Source organism: Psittacula echo (assembly GCF_963264785.1).
Source record: "Psittacula echo genome assembly, chromosome: 7".
NCBI classification, from domain to species: domain Eukaryota; kingdom Metazoa; phylum Chordata; class Aves; order Psittaciformes; family Psittacidae; genus Psittacula; species Psittacula echo.
In genome coordinates this window covers 43796405-43812900 of record NC_137740.1, presented here as the reverse complement: position 1 = coordinate 43812900, position 16496 = coordinate 43796405, and the positions used below count along the sequence as shown (strand labels likewise).

The 16496-nt window shown below is 38.1% G+C and overlaps 1 protein-coding gene across 9 annotated transcripts in view; it reads left to right on the top strand.

Moving 5' to 3' along the window:
• The window catches only part of U2SURP (U2 snRNP associated SURP domain containing), a 46648-nt gene extending 40219 nt beyond the window's left edge, over window positions 1-6429 (top strand). For 8 of the 9 annotated variants that reach the window (XM_080623101.1, XM_080623100.1, XM_080623103.1 and 5 more), the window contains 4 exons: window positions 291-401; window positions 2910-3028; window positions 3860-4036; window positions 5135-6428. In XM_080623101.1, coding sequence (XP_080479227.1) covers window positions 291-401; window positions 2910-3028; window positions 3860-4036; window positions 5135-5273 — 546 coding nt within the window. In that variant the 3' untranslated portion in view covers window positions 5274-6428. Of the gene's footprint in view, window positions 1-290; window positions 402-2909; window positions 3029-3859; window positions 4037-5134 lie in introns of all 9 variants that reach the window. The other variant, XM_080623104.1, reaches the window with a different exon arrangement.
• The last annotated feature ends 10067 nt before the right edge of the window (window positions 6430-16496 follow it).

The following is a 16496-nucleotide window of genomic DNA, read 5'->3' as shown; positions in this document are numbered from 1 at the left end:
AGAAATATAAGGGTGCATTGTTCTAATGATGTGAACAGAATTTAATAGAATAACAGAAAAAGATCCCTTTATTTTTAGTTCTTAACATGTCTGTAAACAACTGCAGGTGCCTGCAGACGTGTATGTGGTTTTGTTGATTTGATCCAGTTTAAATAAAGTTAGTATCTTTTTGTGCACAAACTTGTATAGGAAGAATAAAGAATACAAATCATGAGATTTTCATTTTCAGTCACCTGCCTAACTGGATAACAATAAGCCCAATAATCTAATGGTCAGTATTATTTTCACAGCTTAAGGTGATGAAGTTTCAGGATGAGTTAGAGTCTGGGAAAAGACCCAAGAAACCAGGCCAGAGTTTTCAGGAACAGGTTGAACACTATAGAGACAAGCTGCTCCAGAGGGTAAGAAATGTTCTTTATGTTTGGCTCTGATTCTGTGATAGGATTTTATTGACTTTATTGAATGCAAGGTGGCATTAAGCAGAACAACACATGGTTTTTGATAAAATTCTACTATAATGTCAAACTGCATGTCCAAGTGCTTTCTGCAGAGTAGACATAATCTCTCCTACATAATCTTATCATGATGTAGGATTTCACACTGTACAGATGGGTATCATTAGAACGTTTTGAAACTATAGAGATCACTTCTGGATCTCCTACATAAAGCAAACTGTTAAGTGGGAAAAGGAAAGGGAGAGCTGTTAGTTGAAGCTGTTCCTCAGAGTTTTCATTTTGCTTTCCGTAATTGATCCATTGTGTTAAAGGCTTCTAAAGGAAGAGAAAGAATGGTGTTAAGCAGCATGTATGCTTCTGATTCTCCAGTGTCTAAGATTTCCTGGATAATTCTAGGTCATACTGTCACCCAAAAGGGAATAATTCTATATTATTACCATTTTTAGTAGTCCTCTCTGCACTGTGAAGTCAGAGTGGCTTTAGAAATTGGCATCATGCATGTGATGTGATCTGAATCTTTGAAACATTACAAAAGAACACAGAGCCTCTTTGGACAATGCGTTTAGCGAGGGAGAGTAAGTGGCAGATGCTTCTCTAATCTTGTTTCACAGCCTGAGAGATCAATGATGAAATTAGGTACCCATGCAGTTTCCTGGAAGCGAAATACAAATAGGCAGTTTTCACCAGATGTTTGGCTGTCACTTGTTCTTTGCATTATTTGGCAGTCAATATCTGACTAATTCACTAAAGTAACTTTGCCAAGTACCTTGAAGAAAGAGACTTGTAAAAATTAAGAAAGCTGATCCCTAAAGGACATTTACGCATTTGGAGGTTGATGTTAGTGGTTAAGACTTTGATTTTAGAAGTAACTTTCCTTTTAAATGTAGTTACGTCCTAAAACTTTCCATTTCCTCAGTGTTTTCTGTAATTTGAGAAAGAAGTGATTTGTACAATAAGCATAGACTATTTACTGAGACAGTAAGTTAGAACCTACTTTAAAGAGTTAGCTTACCTACTTTTTTAAACAGTTAGCTTAAAACCCCAGAAATTGTAATTCTGATAACTTTGTTAGATGCCTTGTGTAGAATAAGTTCAACCAACTTGCAATATTTCACTTTTTTTTTATAATTATCTCACTTTCAAAGCTGAAGGTAATATTTAGTTAAGAAATATTTAATGATAATTAACAATTGTGATAACAATTTAATGATAAAGAACAGGTGTTCTTTAAAAAAATACCAACTCTATTGATAAGGGAATAACTTTATCTTTTGCTTTAATGCCATAATAAAGCTAGCTTTTATAACGTTATACTAGCTCTGATTGCATTTCCCACGAACTTGGTAGTTGGTTGTCAATTTCTGTCTAATTCCAAGAGTAGATCCTAGTACTGTTGTATAGTGTTAAGAAAATAGCAACTTAAAGCTATTTAAGATAGCTAATTATTTCATCTTGATAAATAGGAATAAACTATGCTAACAAACTAGGAATATCTTTATAGCCCATTGTTTTTAATGGAATCTAACAGTAGTTTGCAATAGCAGGAATAATGATAAGGGGAACTTTAAAATTTTACTGATAAGTCTCCCATGTAAAGAAAATGCGAGGCTAGATTGGTAGAACTGTCCTGGTATTTTCTGCACTTGTGTTAATCTCCCCTCACTCATTTCCCTCACCCCCTTCTTTGATTTAGTGAAATTGCCCCTTCTTTGTTACGTTTATGGGGTATGCAGAGAACATCTGTTCATTTTTTTGCCACAGAAGGATTTTTTTTTTCCCTCATGCCAGTACTGGAAGAAGCACATCTCCTGATCTCTGTGTGCAGACTTGCCGATGGATTACGTTTATTTTTGTATAGTTACTTTTGTATTTGGCAGACAGGCAAGGTTTGCTCAGGATATATTTTTTCTTTCAAAATGGTCCTGTTGGTATATAGAAATGGACCATATTTGTGGGTTTTTTTGACAGAGTAGATGCGTTTGCAGAATCTTGTTTATTTTTTTGTTTTGTCTTCAAATGTCTTGTAGTTATGAGATTATCTCAGTTTTCAGTCTGGATTAATGAAGATGAATGCATGTGTTTTAAGTAGAAAAGAGGTTCCTGGTATCCTTTTGTGTTTAATTTAGTTTAGAAAATCTATTACAGCTGTAATGTTTCCCCAAAATCTATAAAATGAACACTGTTCATTTCCAATTAGATACTCAGACTTTCTCACCTAGGGCAACATCTTGCATGGTTTTGTCAATGTTTGTGTTACAATAAATAATTCTGCTGTGTACAAAGCAGTAGTACAGGTTTGAAGAGTGGTGTGGTGTGACATTAGCTCCTTTCTGGATTATGTGCTATGTTCTTTCAGTGCTTAGTGCTTTTATGCTGTTTGTGATTAGCTTAAGTGTCTTTACTTAATAATTATTCACACTTCACCTGAAATCATTAATGCTTCTAATACTTTAGGAAAAAGAAAAAGAGTTGGAAAGAGAACGAGACAGAGACAAAAAGGACAAGGAAAAATGTGACTCCAGGTCCAAAGACAAGAAGGAAAAGGAGGAATGCACACCAACAAGAAAAGAGAGGTATGGCTTTCCTTGGAGTAAAGTGGATGGGAGAAAAAACCTCATAGTTAGTATCTCTGTATACAGTGGCAGCCTTGAAATTGTGGTATATTACACACCTTATTTTAAAAGAAAATCGCAAAACCACCCAAACAAAAAAAACCCACCAAACAATAATAACCATACTTTGGATATTAAAACATACTTCAAAATATTAAAGGAAGTGTCATTTTTGTCCTGCCCCAAGTGATGTACCCTTTTGAATAGAATCCCTTTTTGGCTTATTTAGGCCCTGAGGAAATATGGTAGAATCACTACCAGTTGCAAACAGGATATTTAACTCTTTTTTTAGCAGTGAACTAACTGCAATGTGCTGCTCAGAAAACTGTACTGAAGTCATACCACAAATTATTTGTGATAGTTTAAATGTTACTCATCTCATGTGAAAACTCTTCAAAACAGTGAGGTTTTAGGGTAATTGATTGTACACTCTGATTTTCTAATACTTGTATAGCCAAACTTATCCTTGGTATTAAGGATAGATTGGGAAGAATGTCTTGCTTGTCAGGAAACTATGACAGAATGTTTTTACACTGTCAAAGATAAGCAGAAGAGTTACAGGCCTTAATTATGATTTTTCTTTTTCAACCAGAGAAAATCCTATGCACGTGTTGAATTCCTTGTTATTATTTCAAGTAATAAAAACTCTACTACTTTATAATTACTTCAAAGGATCTAATGTTATACTGCCAAAAGAAAATATCTACAGGAAGAAAGCTATTTTTTTAGTATCCATTTTCACTTCTCTGTGTCTGTATGTGTATGTACATGACTGTATCTTTCTTTACAAAGGAAAAGACGACACAGTGCTTCACCCAGCCCATCTCGCAGCAGTGGCAGTAGACGAGCAAAATCTCCGTCACCAAAATCCGAACGGTCAGAGCGCTCTGAACGGTCCCACAAAGAGAGTTCACGTTCTCGGTCATCACATAAGGATTCTCCCAGAGACGTCAGTAAAAAAGGCAAAAGGTAAGCTGGTATCTTCTCCATTTTAGGTTGTAGAAAAGTTAAGTATATAGGTGTGTTTTGTTTGGGATTTTTTTGTGGGTGAGTTTTGTTTCTTCTAACAGCGCATTGCATACACAAATATTTTCTCTAGTAATGGACTATGCTGCATATTGCTGCGTTGATAGCTCAAAACTCTTCACTTTTATGTTCTTGTTCACCTGTTTACTGATAATTTTGAGTAATACTGCTTTTAAACCGAAGCACCTTACTGCTTTATTAGATTTTATTTTTGAAGGACAAATCTTCTAGAGCCCATAAAACTTGTAGAATTATACTGAGCATGCAGACTTTCACTGTTGATCTGCTTACATAAATCTCCTCTCCCATGATTTTTTTTTTTTTTTTTTTGTTAAATGGGAGAAAAGATCTAGATTAGATATTGCTTATGGGGTTTTGTTTCTGAAGTAGGTGTTTCCTAATATCCAGACTGACAGATAATTGTTTCTAGTTGATGTTAAACTTGGGGTGAGATTTTATTATTGTATTGATGGTTTTGCAGCCCAAAACTTGAAAGTTCAGCTTCCATTTCTTTTAAAAATGTAGAATGTCTTATTAATGGAAGATTTCTCAGACATATTGAGGAATATCCTTTTCATACTGTTGAGAATATTGTAGTAAATATTTACAGTAATTGGATTCTTGTGCTATAAATTGGGAATTCAAATAAAACCAGAAGTATTTTAGTGTAACAGTTCAAAACAGTTGTTCATTTCTGTTTTCTTCTGTACAGATATAGGCTGCTATTAATACAAGAGCCAAGGTGGTTGAGGCAGATGTGGAAGGTTGCGAATTCCTTATGTAGGTTTAAGGAGGACATGAGTTGGTGTTACTTTTCTTGTGGGTTCTAAGCACTGCAGTTAAGCCCAAAATACATTAAAAAGCTTATAATGTAAAAACTGGCTTATTCTCAAAGGCAAGAAATCATTGTGCTATTTCCCCTTACTAAAGAAAAATATTTTCTACCTTGTTTAGTTGAAGAAATGAATTCCAAATAACTGCAAGAAAAGCCGGTATCATCAGTCAGTATTTGACATGAACCTTTGGGGTTTTTTTTGGCAGGTCGCCTTCTGGCTCCAGGACACCCAAAAGATCAAGAAGATCACGATCCAGATCCCCTAAAAAGTCAGGGAAAAAATCCAGGTCTCAGTCCCGTTCTCCTCACAGATCTCACAAGAAGTCAAAGAAAAGCAAACACTGACAATGTTACTATTTTTTATGATGCTGTCACTTACTGGAAATGCAGTTTTGTTTTTGTGCCTGAACAGTCTGTTAAAACAAAACAAAACAAAAAAGCATTCCTGATATTTTTTTTTTTTTGTGAATGCACGAGTATACTCATGAGTAATGGCATCTGTAGACTTGTCATTGTTTTATATTGTACAAAATACCTTCATTGTGACTATTTCCCAAAAGAAACATTTTTGCGTTTAGAAGTTTCATCAGAAATGCGTGTAAGTGATCTGCTGGCAGTAGTGATATTTTGTTTTAGAATGTTGTGACACAGCAGAAATAACTCAAATGTTCCCCCTTTTTGTAGCTTCGACAATTTGAATTAGATTTCAAATAAAATCTGAACAGAAAATTAAATGTTGTTTTCTTGCCCCACTGGTGATACAGATCTCTAAAGGAATTCATAGTTTGTTTAGAAGTACTGTGTATTTCAGACATACTATGGTGCTTAGATCTCTCAGTATAGCGGTAGCTCTGTTCTTGCTTTCACTAGTTTGACTATCCAGATAAAAGCAACTTGTGAATCCAGTGAATGGGTTTTCTTTCCTGCTGTGATATTTTACTCTAAGCAGTTGAACAGTTTGGTGCCTACCATGATAAGCTTTATAAGTAAATCTTTGCTTCATATCTCTCCATTTTAATTGCAGGGAATGTTTGTGACATCACAGTAATGTTTTTGTTTGGTTTTTAAAAAGGGCCTCCACAGAGATGCATCATACGTATGTATATTTATATCATATATATATATATATATATGATGTATCAGTAACAAGCCATATTTATGGCCTGCATAGGGAACAATGAACAGACAGCAAGCCTGAGGCTCTGTAACTTCTTCCTTAAGTCTAAGTACCATAATTGCAACCTACAGTACACTATTGTTTCCTAAACCAGATTTTTTACTCCAAAATGACAGCTTTTACATTATTTTGTTGAATTTATTCCTTTGTTGTGAAAAATCTTCAAAATTAGGAAAAATAAAACTTTTTTATTACATATTTTATTTATTAATATTTTGGAATCAGTGAGCTGTTTAACTTTTTTTAATGTTAGGCTTTCCTTTCTCCAGACATGTTCTGTATCTTAGGCATTGATGTAGCTTTAAAACGCTTCACCTTGGTCTCCTACCATGCAACTGTTCTGTGGGTAGGAGGCAGGGAGGGATGAGAAATGGGGAGGGGTCAATGTTTATACTTGGAGATGTGGGGAGATTGTAATAAAAACATAAAATTAAAAGGGATCTGGCTTCCTGTGAACTGTTTCTAAAAGCAAAAGCTGTACTTAACCACAGGCACAGGGTGCCGGATGATGGCCACTATCATAGTTGGGTTTCTACAGGTTTTACATTGTTAGGATCTTGTAAATACGCTGGGGGAAATCTTAATTGTATGTGTATATAGTTTAAGAGACAACGCTTTCAGAACCAGGATTTAAGAAGTCTTTTGAAAAAGTGCATATTTAATTTAAAAAAAACCAAAACAAACCCTCAGGTTTTCTTTTTGCTGATAGGAAACTGTTGAAAGATTATATAAATTGTTGCAAAAGTGAGAATTAAGTGGAGAATTCCCTTTGTTAATGGGAACTGAGAGATTATATGGAATACTGAAAATATGGGGAATGCATGTGTACTGTGAAGTCTTTCTTAGTCTAAGTATTGAATAGATGTGTTGATAATAAGAAAATACACCTTACATCTGTTTATATTGCATTATAAAGAAACTGGCTTAGAAATATGCAGAGTTTATTTTTTACATTTTTCTCCCTGTGACATAAAGTGTTTCAGATGTACAGATGTTGGTAGCTAAACTATTAGAAACTAGGTTACTTTTTCTTAAATGCTGTGTATTCACAGCTGGGACAGACTAGACAGATGGTTTTCTAGAGAAAAAAATAGGTGTCAGCATAAGTTGTGGACAGGGAGCATTGTTACAATGGGAAGATCACCTCAGATCCAATTAACAACCTTAAAACTATTACTGTTATCTGAATAGCTGTTTGTAAATGGAGGAGTGGTAAATGTCAATGTTTTAGGTAAAGTGAGGCTAAGGATGGTTTGCCAAAGGAATATTCTATCTGCAAAATCAGTTGTGTATTTCACTTAGTAGCTAAAAATTGTCAGGGTAGAAAATAGCATTATAGGTTTGCATACTTCTCAATAATTAATTTTGATTTCAGCTTGTATAAAATTCTCAGCAGTGATTATAAAAGGCTCAAGCCAAGTAGCTAGAGAGCTGAAGGGGGGACACCCATTAGACTTTATTTTGTAACAGCATTATTATGCAGTACCTTTTTTCAGTATCTTTATTCCCTCAATGCCATTTTCATACCTCTTGTTCTTTGCTTCATAGCCTAGCCTATAGAAAAGCTCTTTTGTACCTAATAGTCTTTTAAGAGCAATTAAGACTCTGTGTCCTTAACTGGATGTCTGTTTTTAATCATGCTGAGATGTTGAAAAGAGTATCTTTTGACCCTACTTGCTCTTTCATTTTCTTCCCTTCTTTTATAGGTAGTTTTGTTTATAGCTTGGCTTTTCCACAAATCAAAACAGGGAGCAGAAGCATCTGATAACAAATGTTCTGTAAAAGATGTGAATCAATATTGAAGACTGACAGTTATCATGTTGTAGTGACAGCATATAGTCATGGTGTGCAATTGCCATGTGACTTTGTGTCTGCAACTTTTTGAGGTGGAATGGTGAAAAAATCATCTAGTTGATGCAGGATAGGAGTAATTTAAATACTGATACTGGAATTTGGGAAGTAGCATCCACATGAAGTCTTGTGGAAGAAAAGCTCTGTCCTGAGGCATTGTGGTCCAGTGTTCCCAAATGGTTTTAGTGACTGTACAGGAAGAGAGCCCATTATCCTCTAACATGCTCCAGTCAGGGAGCATCTGACCATTTCCTTTGGGAGGGGAAGCATCAGTAGATAAGGGTTTTTCTCTCTTGTCCTGCCCTGCCTTATTGATGATAACAGAGGTCAATATTCGAGCTTTAGTGTTTAGGTTTATCTGAAGCAGAGAAACTGATTGTAGTTTGCTGCAGACAAGTTCCAGTGTGTCAGAGTAAGCTGCTGGCAGCCTGAAGCAGCAGCTGATGAGGCCTGTCTCAGTGTGGATCCCAATTTAGAAAAGGAACGTATGTGGTGTATTCCCAGATATATGGCAGAGGCTGTTGTGCTGATATGTTTTGGTGAAACTTTTCCAGCACTCTGTAGGACTTTCAGGTATTCATGCAAAGGCTTACGAATGGGGTTGCTAGTTCACCTGTTTTTCTCAACCAGTCCTGACCTCTCTGTGTCTCTGTAGAACTTCATCATGCTCTGAGCACATGGGCCTTGTCTCAGAAAAGTTACTTGGTCGCATAGAGTCTCTATGACAATTAAAATATTTCTTTCCAGTGTTACAGAAGTGTTCATATTCAAACTGCCTTTTTTAAACTCTGTGGCTTCCTCTGACTTCTCTGCGTGCCAGCTGCATGTACCTTTTGTAATCCTATTTGAGGAAGAGTTTATTTCTGAAAGTCAATGCCAGGTTATTATTTGGGCACTAGGTGCATGTGTTCTCCCCCTGCCTCCCCCTTGGAGGTTTTGATGTTAAGAATAAACCACTTATGAACGAGGGTAACAAATTGTTTTTCAAAGCATATATTTAGAATTGCAACTCTCGTTAGCGTAAGTTCATCTGTCCCAGTGATACCAAATGTACTCCTGCTTTCTGTGTTTATAAATCACCTTCTGTACTAATACAGTACTCTTCCCAAGCACATGTGAACCCTTTCAAGATGCTGGATTATTGTATTTGTTGTGGTTTTCTGCCTGTAAAACTACTCTTATGCTTTTTTGGTTATGAACTCGTGATTATGCCTACCATTGGGATAGCTTTCGAATTCGTATTGGTTTTATTTAATAAATTTGAGGTAGATTTTATAGCTGAAACTGTGTAAAAATTGTATTAGACCTCCTTGGTATGAATACTGCCTGAGACCTCTACATTAGAGTGCTAAAATGGGAAATCCAGTTTTATCCTTAGGGTGTTGTTGGGGATCAGCCAGTGTTCAAGGCATGTTCTTGGCATGTTGAAAATAAGTCTCTGACCTGGGCCTTGGAAGATGTCCTGAAGGAGTTCATGTAACATGACTTCAAAGCTACAATCTTGTGATGAGAGAAGCAAGATCAGCTGAAAATGGCAAATCTGTTTGAGCGTCTTTGACTTGAGGCAGCTTGCACGTGGGGTTCTCCTCCACAGGCATTTACTGTCCTTTGGTGGAATTAGTATTATTAATGAAAATGAGGAGCATTATTGTATTTCTGTAGATAAATTAAGGCCTTATCTAGTTTTAGATTGTTGGCTTGCTGTACTTCTCATATAGCTGCTTGAGGAATTTGGGACGAGTTGTTTCTCAGCTATTGGGGTCTGTACTAAATACTTAGTTGAAGGCATATGCGTTTGGCTGCATTAAGGTAAAGGTAATTTTAAAGGGTATTTGAATTGCTGCCTTTTTACTAAAGATTGGTCTGCTTTCTATACGTTTTCTTTGTTGACATCTTGATTTTTGGGGCAACAAGGGTAGTGAATTCTGTAGCTGAAGATGGCAGCAGTGAATAATCAAGATGAGAATTTCACAGTTGTTTTAAAATCAGTGTTCAGTATCATGAGATTAAACAAATTAGAAACCTGATATGAGCAGTCAAACCCTGAACACTATCTAGCATTTACTGTTTTGAGTAAGGCTTTGAATAAGGTTGAGTTCATAAACTTATCTTTTAATAGAACAGCTCAGAGTAGAATTTCTCTTTGTTCTCATTGCTGCATGAACTGTTGGAAGATTTCAGTGTTCCACCGGCTCATGCTGCTGCTGTAACTGCTGCTCCGCAGTTTGTAAGTCACTCTTGTAAAAGTCATGACTAAAATGTTAATTTAACTTTGTTCACATGTATTTCTCATCGTGTAGGATGCAGAAGTCTAAAACAATTGCATACCATTTCCCCCTCCACCTGCTTCTTGTCAGCACAGTCAGTTTTCGTGGGTAAGCCTGTTCCACTTCCCACTTCTCATGTCTCGTCTTGTGCCAGGAATGTTTTACTGTGTAACTGTCATAAGCTGGAAAGTTTTCTGTTTGTCATTATTTAAAGAGCAAATGGTAGTTTCATATGAACTTTTTTGTCGTACTTGCTTTCAGTATTGTATTTTATGCAGAGAATTTTCCAAATGACATGGCAACAATAAAAGTGTCAGTTTGCCAATATCCAGCAATGGTTTTGGTTTTAACCTGGAAAAGAGCAGTGTTTGTCTGTGTTGTGCTAAGGGCAGTTTCTTGGCCTCACCAGCTCTTCTGCTGGTTGGTGCCAGTTCTGCCTGTGTTGTTGAACTGTAGTGGCTGCTTCTGTTTGTACTATTGACAGAGACCTCTGTGCTTCTCAGAAGCACGGTAACGAGGCGTGGGCTGATCACTGCAGAGTTGCTTGTATAACCTTCTCTTGAAGAAAGAAAACCTCCCACTTGGAACTGCTGCTCAGATACTGGGATGATGATGAGCAGCTTCTCAGTGCTTACAATGGTTTGCAGAAATGCGAGGTGACAGAAGTGGAGCCCGTGTCATGCTGTAGTGCAAGGCTGTGTGTTATGGATGGGCTCATGTCACAGCTTGTTGCTGCTGTGGGGTGCAGGTTTTGTCTCTGCTGCCTTTGTGCTCTGTGGGTAGCCAGTTCAATTTACTAAGGGAAAACACTGTTCTTGTGTGCTTGTTCTCACTCTGACTTTCTGCTGTCTTTGTGAGTTGAATTGGCTCAGGGCAGGGAACAGGGCAGACAGTGAGCAGGACGGTCCTCATTTCTGGTAACAGTTCCCTTGTAATATGCATTTGCATCCACGGTATTTTCATTTGAAGTGTGTGTTTTGATAAGATGGGCTGCATTGATGCTGCACTCTGCACTTCTGCTGTGGTCACGTACTCCTGTCACTTTCCCACCACCATCTCTAGTGTTTGACCACTTCCCTTGTGGAAAAGTAGGACGAGCACAGGGTAGGCAAGTTGATGTGATGAGGTGCATGGGAGTAAGGAAATGCAGAACTGGGGCCATCTCTCTTAGCAGCAGTGAGCTGTTCCACTGGCTGTGCCTCGTTCTGTCCCCTCTTATTCTCCAATGAAATTGAACCGATTGGTCAAATCTTAGAGGAGCGAATGCCTCCAAGATAATTTAGTGTCTGTAAGAGCTGTGTGACACCAGAATGAGGAAAGAGACCTCAGATGTCCCACAGGATGGGAAAGGTTGGAATATGAGCTCTTGATGTTACTGCCCAGAGCATTCATTTAGATTACAAGTCCCAGTTACTAACAGTCTTCACTTAGAGCTCACAGTCAAGAAATACAGCATTTTGTGATATCTTACTTGCTCTATTTTTATTTTTACTTGTGTGGATTGAAAAACTTTTGAAGTTTGTTGCCTCAAATCCAGACCATCAGTCTTGCTCTTCAAGCCCTTACTAAGAGGTTGCCTGCAAGCGTGAAACCTGATTCTGCCTCTTGGGCTTCTGAGGCTGGACTAAGGTCTGAGACTTCAGTCAGTAGGGCTTGTGTGTGGTAAGTTGTGCCTGTAAAAAGGTGAGCAGGGAGAAGGGGTGAGTGTGAGGTCTATGTAATAGGTCTCAGAAATCTTACAGGAAAAGATTTAACCTAACAGAATAGGTTATTTCTGAATGACTGACTGTTCTAGGTATAAAATTTAGCTGGCGTGGGAAGAGGAAGGCGGAATTCATGCATGCAATTTGGGTTTGTGGAAGATGGATCACAGAACTGGCCTGTGCTCAGAACTGACGTCCAAGCTCATCACCAGCAATCAAGATCATTGCCAAATTCATCACTGGAGGTAGAAACCTGTTTTCATCTTTTTAGCCATGCTAAAAGGGTATACCTTTGATGTTTCTGGAATCATTTATCCAGATGTTTTCACTTGCTACATACTGTGAGAGCTAATGCCGTGCTGTTGCAAACAGCTCAGAGAGTGGAGATGAACCTTCTGAACTTAAAGTAGAGAGGTTTTTATTACAGCTGATACTGGCCTTTTCATCATAAAATCTACATCTCTTGGGTTGCTGGTGACTTATTTTTTCCTGGCATTCTAGTTTCTTTTCCTTGCACTATGGGAAAAGAACTGTCTGCTAATTAACTGAATGGAGGATATTTCCTTGAGCAAACTCGAAAAAAATTGGCTATAAAATGTAAGACATGAGACTGGGATTGAATTCTGGCCATTGTGTGAATTGAGGGGCTGTGGATTCTCATCCTTTGTTTTTACAGAGGGTCACTATCCTAGCTAATTAAAGAAAAGAAAAGCTTGCAATAAAGCCTGATTTCTAGGCAGTTAGGTTTCACTGGGGGTGCTCATCTTTCAGGCCAGCCTGTAGGAAATCCTCATTGTGATCTGGAGTAGAAATTTGATCATGTTAAAGACAAACCCTTTTTCTCAAGTCATGAAGATTTTCAAGAGTTTATGATCTATGTTACTCACTGCGTTTTCAAGAGATGGAATGGATTACTGTGAGGGGGGCAAGGCACTTGAACAGATTGCCCAAGGAACTTGTGACTGTTCCATCCCTGGCGGTGCAAGTCCAGGTTGGACAGTGTCTTGGGTGGCATGGTTTAGTGTGAGGTGTCCCTTCCCATGGCAGGGGGGTTGGAACTAGATGATCTTAAGGTCCTTTCCAACCCTAACTATTCTATGATTCTATGCATTTCTGCAGTACTTTCTTGTTACGCTTGACCTGTGCTTGATGGCAGAGGCAGTTCTGCAACAACAATACTTCCTTACTGTATGCAACATCGCTGCTGCTGCTTTGGAACTAGATGATCTTAAAGTCCTTTCCAACCGCACCTACTCTATGATTCTACGATTAATTTCCAGATCTTTCCTAGTCAGTCATTTATAGCATGTTGCATGTTAGTTATGTGATAAGCACTGAATCTGTCATCAAATGAGGACCAGCTAATTTGCTCCATCATCTGAATGCTGAAAGGGAATGTTGTTGCACGGCTTCTGCTGCCTGCTGTCCTCAGGGATTGCAGCAGGAGGTGCAGGCATCACCCTGTGTGGTGCCTGGGCAGAGCCCCCCAGTGCCAGAATGCTGACCAGGGGGAGAGGTGCCCTGATAAGATTTAGGGGTTCCTGGACACTGCAGGCCATTGAGGTGGAGGGTGTAAAGACATGAATTAACCCAGGTTTGTGGTTTTGGTTGTAGTGAGTTTAGAGATACCCTAATGTGTGTGGCTGAGGCAGCTCTTCTGTGTGACCTGCTAAAGGTTTTGGAAGCTCTTGGTGTGAAACAGTACATTGCCAGTTGTTTTAAGGTACTCGGTTATGAAAGTAGAATCTCTTGATTTCTTTTTAGAACATAAACCAGTTACACAACAGCTGAGAAAAGATTTCTGACTTTAATAAAAGTCAAATAAGGACTGAACTACACTGCAATGTCCTGGGGCATTCATAAAGTTCTGGAATTCCTTCAGCTGTACAAACAGGAGGTTATAAATATTTACTGAAACTAACTTTGAAAATGTCACTTGTGCAACTGGAGGTAAATATGAAGGAGAAACTGGGAGTGGGTACGGGAACAGCTTGTTACAGATAGGTTGTGTCCACTTTGCTATGTATTTCTGGTTTATGACCAGTTGGTTTAATTTCAGTCCTTGCTAGCTGCTTCTGCAGCATAGCTTCTGCGCACACAATTCAGCAGGAACATCCAAGAGAAAATGAGCACTTCAGAAGGCAGACTGCTGCACCCATTGCCTAATGAAATGGCTGCTGAAGACTTCAGCATGGTTGTAAATAAGTGTGTTAGGAGGAAAATCAGCTGCCACTACTGCGTGAGACCTTGAAAAAGCTGTTAGAAGTTTTGCACAGTACTGAAGGAAGGTGCAAAATATAAACATCTGCAGTTCAAAGCGCTGCTGTGCAGATCTTTTTCACCCATCTCTAGTGGTGATACCAAAATACAGTCTTAAACAAATTCATAGATCTCCAAGTTTGAGCAGCTACTCAATTTTATATACATTTTGTTCACATTTTGTGATCTATAACTTATGCTTTAGTTTTTAGAATTTCACTTTTGAGCAGTGTTTGAGGAATTCAGCACGTATGTTTATCCTGAATAAATTAGACTACATCTAGGATTTCTTAATCAATACCCAGAACCTATCACACACTAGGTGTATAACAGCATGAGTCTTCATCTTTCATCCCAAAATAATGTGGTTTTTTAAAAGATAACGTTTTGCTGAAGTTTGACTTCAGGAGAAAATTCTTCACCTTGTGTCCACTCCATCCTTGTGAACACAAGAAAAGCAAGTCGTAAACCATTAAAAATGAAATCAAATCAGGAAGTGTCCCACTAAGGATCAAACCTTTTGTGGCCCCATCTCTTAAACAAAGGGATATTGGGGGGGAAATACTGGGAGAAGTCTGGCCTGGGTGTTATCACTTTCAGGGTAAGAAATAATTCAACTAATCAAGATTTGGGTTGTCTAAATATTCCATGTAAAAATCATAATGATATAAAATATTAAACTGTGACATAAAATATTTAAGCATTAAATGCAAAAGCTCAATTTTTTTTCCTTGTAGCTTAAATTGGGGAATTTTAATCACAATTACTTACCCCTCACTGTATATGTTGCTGGTTGCAGAATCTGCGGTAAGTACAGCCACCTTCTTTAACGTCTGAGGGATGGCAGGATTGTAGCGTGTAATATCTGCACAGGCAAAGATGTATTCTTTTCTGCTTTATGAAAGCAAACAAGATGTAATGTTTAAAAAGTGAAGCTGGCCTAGAAATAAGTGATGGGGGTTTTGTTAATTTCATTTTTTTTAATGGTGAATTTTACTTGTCAAGTAAAGGAAGGTTTTATTACTTGACATGAGTGATCTGGCATGCTGAAACTAATGAGCCTAAATTAGACCAGCAGGAAGCAACACAGAGGGTGGAAAATAGACATTGAAGTATCTGAACAAATTTGTGAAGGGCTGAATGTTCCTCTTTCACACCCTTACTGTGGCAGATAGGCAAGATGGTAAGACCATGCAGAGCCTGAACTGTCTGCTGAGACGCTCTCTACCTGCTCTCCAAAAGAGGCTTGAGAGACTAAGCAAAGTGCTTTTATTATCTGAAAAGATACAAAATAACTCCTTCACTATGGTGCTGATTTTAGTTCAGTTTTCAATTGGCTACTGTAGTAATTAAGCCCATGATTAAAATGAAGCAAATACTTCAGCATTTCACTGAACCGGGGCTCTATTTCATGGTAATTTTTTTATCTGGAGGCAGCTGTAAAAATCATGGAAGCAACTTTGCAAGTGGGTTAAGTTACCAGAGTCCTCTTCGGTGAGGAACCTGGCCCCTGGAATTATGACAAAACTCTGCCCCATCACTTTTTCATTTTACCTCTGATAGTCCACATACCTTTTCTTCCCTTCAGTGCAAAACCCAAGAGTTCTTCACTGCCAGCTGCCAGATGATAGCTTTCCCTAGCAGTTGGAAAGAGATGATTGATTCATTGGTACAATCTCAGCGCTTTTTTACGAATCTGTCTTTTAAACCTGGGGTTGTGTGAACTTTTCAGCAACTTGTGGTAATTAAATCACTTTTACAGCCCATTGGTCTGGTTATATGCACTGCTGTGCCTTACCAAATAGCTGGTGCCTGCAGCACAGCAAGGAACTTGCCATTACACCTCTTGATGGTGACTGTTGCCTGCTCGCCTGCCTGCACTCTTGCTCTCAAAGATCAGCAAATACTTCACATCCCAGACTGCGGAAGAAAAACCAAAATTCAGAATCCTTATAAGTTCTTTGTACACAATGACCATGGCCCAAAACACTTGTGTGTCAGCTTCATCAACAGCTCTGCAGAGTGAGTGATCTGGGTTTTTTTCCATCTATGGTTGTAATACTTTGCATCAGATGTGTAGATGATTTAATAAAAAAAACCCCACACCACCAAACTTGGTGTGATTTGAACATTGGCCTGATAAATCTTTTCCATAGAAGCTTCTTAAGTTTCATTGATACTGAGTTGCTTAAAGTGATAACTTGACTACCAGGTCTGAAACTTGTTCCCGGAAGATCAAATATTGCAGCTGCACTGAACCTGATTGATTTCAGTTGGGTTCTGTGTGAGTGCTTGAGTCCACCTGCACAGA